This window comes from Crocodylus porosus, unplaced genomic scaffold (genome assembly GCF_001723895.1).
Source record: "Crocodylus porosus isolate Cpor-Errol unplaced genomic scaffold, CroPor_comp1, whole genome shotgun sequence".
Lineage (NCBI taxonomy): Eukaryota > Metazoa > Chordata > Crocodylia > Crocodylidae > Crocodylus > Crocodylus porosus.
The window spans coordinates 11,635,356-11,640,057 of record NW_017728928.1 but is presented as its reverse complement, the minus strand read 5'-3'; the positions used below and the strand labels follow the sequence as shown (position 1 = coordinate 11,640,057).

Genomic DNA, 4,702 nt, shown 5'->3' with positions numbered 1-4,702 from the left:
GAACTAGTTAAAAAGACACACTAAACCCAAAAGAAAAAAAAAAAAAAATTAGAAGCTTTCTTTTTCTGATGCTAATGTTTAAGTAACATCTGTAAGATTTCTTGGTCCATTATCTGTTTATTGTTGTGCCCTTGATAGTTCTCGTGAGCAGTTTTTGCTTGTAGGAAAGAGAGACTGGAGTGCCAGGTCTATCTATATCTTGCTAATGCTTTCTGCTATTTAAATCCCCAAACCCATGACTTTTTGCTGAAAGACTGATATTATTACTTGCATCTTCAGGTGCAGAAGCTGTTCTCAATATGAACACAGAAGGATTAATGATAGGAGCATGGGGAACAAAAGAAAAAAAAAATAGTTATGGTAGATGGTAAAACCTAACTGTCTGCTTTGTCCTAAAACTTGCGCAACAGCTTCTTTTGCAAGCTTAATATTTTTCCGTTAGTAAAAATAGAATTTTGCTGTATGTACAAAAAGCAGATGTTTAAATACTTTATTTACATTTTTTTGAGAAACAACCCCCCCAACATTTTAAACGTAGTCCGCAATGCTATCTACCATTCTTTTCAGCTTCCAGGGGAACCACTTTAAAGAGAGGATATCAAGGGAATTCTTTCCAAGTTGCTTTCAGTCAAAGTCTACACTCCTATCTTGTTTTATGGCTGAGCGAAGCTTTTTCTGTCGTAGTCGTTCGCGATTCATTTTCTCCACCCTAAAAACGCAGTGAGAAAATACCTCAGTCTACTCAGGAACATTTAAAATCAACTATTGTTCACTGTTTGTATCAGCATGGGGCACACAATGTTATGCGCTATCCGCACACACCAAGGCAGGCAAACTCTGGTCCTTCTATATTATTTAAGAAAGCAGCTGAACTATACCAAGTTCAACTGCCTTAAAAGGGGTAAACAAGTTTCTAGTTTAACCCCCAAACAAGATTATCAGGGTCAGTAAAATTCTAGATTCCTTCAGTCAAGAACAGCATTACACTGCTGGCTACAGATATTTGCCTTCCGGTAGGGCATTAGGTACTGGGTCCATGCATGTGGAAATAGGCATCAGATTCTGATATCTGGTGATCTGATCTCTTATGACAAATCCTATTGTGGTGAATGATGCATTACAAGAGATGCTTTAAAATGGTTCTGATCCATAGCTCACAGTAAAGTGCATGTCTGTTAGAACCAGGTAACAAGACCAGCATTTTAAACAAACGGCATTCTGTCACAGCCCCTCAAAGACCTTCCTAGCATCATTCAATTTTCTTTCTTGCCCATCATTGGGGTCGAGAAAATTTTTGAAAGTTTGCAGGTTTAAAACTGCCTGCAAACTCAAAACTAGCCTGAATAACTGGATTAGGTCTACATGGATTTAAAGTGCAGCTCCCTTTGTTTCTTTTACCTGGCTATGAGCATCTCAGAAGTCTCCTTGCGTTTCACTTGAGGCTTCTCTGTGGCCTCTAGAATCATGTCTCTAATCTTTTGCAAACAATCAGCCCGATTCCTCATTTGGTAGCGGCTCACTTCAGAGTTTATGATGAGATCACCTGATTTACTGATCTTATTCTTATGCTGAGGAAAAGAAAAAGGAAAAATAATTAACCACAAGCCCTTGGTTCTGTTTTTGCCTCTCCTGGTCTGAAGGATGTAAAATTTCCCAAACTATGTTTGGGAGGGAATGGCTGACAATTACCATCACAGCTATCTTCTGCCGCACATCTTCTGGAATCCAGTCAGCAGATGCCAAGTGGAATCTAACTTCTGCTTTGCTATTTACTGTAAGTGAAAAAGGAGAGTGGGTTATTTCACCAAAGCAGCTCACTTGAAGTGCCCTCTCACAGAATGAGTAATCAAAAGCAGCTGCCGCTGTTGACATCCCAATTCCAGTGCAAGCAGTTTGCAGGAGCAGATAATGGTTAATAACTGTTGTACTCTTGTTCTGCTCAAATTACTCCACAGTTAAAGAAAAACAATCCCGGTATTTATACAGACTCCTGAAGAATAGGAAGCATGAAATAAATTCTAACTTCTACTTCCCATAATACAAAGAAGAAGTTATTTAAAGGGAAACACCCAGGTAGAACTGGATATAATAACTCTTTTGTTCTTTGAAAGTTTAGAAAAAAAAATGTACTTTTGACTACAGTATTTAGGATATTGACTTTCCATGTGTCTTAGCTTGTTCAATGAAAGCAGATTGGCATGTTTCATGTTCAGTTTCTTGGGAACCATCCTAGTGCAATGATCAGGCTGAAAACAACAGAGGAGCTGGAAGCAAAATCATTTTCACTGGATTAAGTCAGTCACACGTTGCCATCAGCATCCAGTTTTGTAAAGGCTCCTTCTCGCAAAACAGAAGGGTACACTGACTTTGACCCAAGTATCCCTTTAAATTCTTAACGGTCACAGAAAGCAAGAAACCAGGGTCTTCAGTTTGATGAGAATTGTATTTAAACTAGAAAGCAGTACCAATAGCTACGTTCGGTACGCTGTTGTTAGGCAGTGCTATATTTTCTGTACCTTTGTTAACGTTCTGGCCTCCAGGGCCACTGCTCCGGCAATAGGAAATGGACAACCTGTCTGGAAGATAACAATGGAGATGTATTTAATTCACAGCAACATTGACTCCTAGTCACAGAGAAGCAGAGAAAAGGAAGTTCTAAACCGGTGCTTGGGAACCCTAGTCCAAAAAGACAGTATTAACTCAGAAGCCATACTGATTCTCTCTGATGGAGACTGATAGTTTCTCAAGTGCACAGACAATTGCAACATACATGCTTGGATGTTTCTATGCCCAGGCTCCCTGTTCTGTTGCAACGAAGTGCAACTGGAGATTAAATACTCACTTAAGGCTTGATCCCAAAACCCTAATGAAGTCAGGGGGAAGATGACTCCCATTGACAGCAATGGGGTAGAGATCAGGATGTCAGTTCTTAAACTGAATATTTTGAGAATTCCCTTTACAGCTCTCTCTCACTTGAGTTCAGGAAGCCTGTGACCAGGGTAAGTAATATTTTCAGTTTCAGAGTTTTAGCCCTAGTCTCACTGCTTTCTGTTAAGTTTGTGGTTCTCTTCCTTGAGTCCTACTTAGCCAAGTCATTCTGAATTGTAATTGCTTGCCTGCATTATTTCCCTCATCTCTCCCATTTTCTGTTATACCACAGGCTGGAAGAGAGTCTGTATGATGTTGATAAGGTACAAAATAGAGGTGCTGCTCCCACTCTATCATTCTGTCACTTCCCTCCAGTGTAATTATCTTCCATTCATCAGTGCATCTTGTGCACACCATTTCCTGTACAATCCATTCCTTTTCTTTAATTGGCAGATTTCCAGAGCTAATAGAAGCTGTGGTCTTAGCAAAGTTAACGCTTTGCTAATGATTTACCACCATTTGCTTTTTACACAGATAATTGAACTCTCTCAAGCCATAAAAATAGTCTGATTGATTTACCAGAAGCTATCAAAAGAACTTCACTGAAAGCATTTTGAATAAAGAAAAGGAATTTCTCCTATGTGCTTGACTTACCCAATGGAATATCAGGGATGGTTTGTTGGGTCCGATCCTATAAAAGATGCATGTGATTAAAGCAACTGTGGCCTGATGATAAAGCAAGAATTTGTGCTCTAAAATGCATGTAAAGAGCCCAGGTTAAGTATATATATAAGTGTATAAACGATTGGACTAAAATTATCTGCTCATCTGCTGTGTAGTCTAAAGTGCTCATTCTCCTTTTATTTCTTGTTAAGAGATGTGCTCAAACTCTGCGTGGCCCAGATACTGCCCTACACAGTGGTGCTCAATCTTTTTCCCCACGGGCCAGCCAAGTGGTATGGAGCTGACCTGCAGGCTGAAATAAGCCCTGCATGCTAAGATCGGGACCTGCACTATCCCTGTGGGATGGAATTGAGCCCTGGGGCCTTGTCCTGCCCCTGCTTGGCCCTTGCGTGCCAAGATCAGGGCCTGTCTGCTGAGATCAAGTCTACACTGCCCTGTATCCTGGGACTGGGCCCCCAGGCCACCCCTGTGACCAGCATCAGGACCCCATGCTGCCCCTGCATGCATGCCCTCTGGCCTGAGGGGGTTCCCTGTGGGTCTAGAAATTCATCAGCTGGGAAGCGATGCTGTCACGCCCTGGCCACTGAATTTCCAGACCTGGGTACAGCTCCGCAGGCCAGATCATGTGGTGCCAGGGGGTGTATCCGGCCCGTGGGCCAGGTATTGAGTACCTGTGCTCTACAGCCTTCTTCTCCCCAGGTCTTTTCCTGCTAGATACTTTTTGCTGTTGTTTCTGGGGTTGGCCGTCAGCCCTGCCAGGCACTTCTCATGTGTTGGTCTAGTTGGGCCTCATCCAGTCCCTAGATTGTGGTGCCTCATCTTGTCACCAGGATCCATTGCAGACTTGGGGCTAAGCTCCCCGCCCCTGGCAGATGTGTTTGTTGCCATGGCCCCCTTTATCCTGTAATGCCCAGGCTAATCCAGGGTCTCCTGCCTGCTCTGTGCCAGGCTCCAGCTCTGTTCAGACCCCATCCCCTGCGGGTGCAAGTGGGATGCAGCAAAGCAGGCAACAGGGGTCACTACCTGCTCCCTACTGCCCCGCCCCTGGCCCCACCCCCTGCAGATGTTGTCCCTCCCCTTCCTGTCCCCTCCCCCACACTCCCACTCACCCCGTCTTGCTCCGTCGCGTCGCCGCCGCCCTGCGCCGGGT

At 43.5% G+C, this 4,702-nt stretch overlaps 1 protein-coding gene across 1 annotated transcript; it reads right to left on the bottom strand.

The window, feature by feature from the left end:
- Positions 1 to 476: 476 nt before the first annotated feature.
- On the bottom strand, positions 477 to 4,700 carry MRPL58 (mitochondrial ribosomal protein L58; the record flags this gene model as incomplete). Its single annotated transcript, XM_019542810.1, has 6 exons — positions 477 to 709; positions 1,399 to 1,568; positions 1,690 to 1,772; positions 2,517 to 2,576; positions 3,523 to 3,559; positions 4,662 to 4,700. Coding segments are annotated over 6 exons (474 nt in total), but the record flags the coding sequence as incomplete, so codon positions are not given.
- Positions 4,701 to 4,702: the final 2 nt, after the last annotated feature.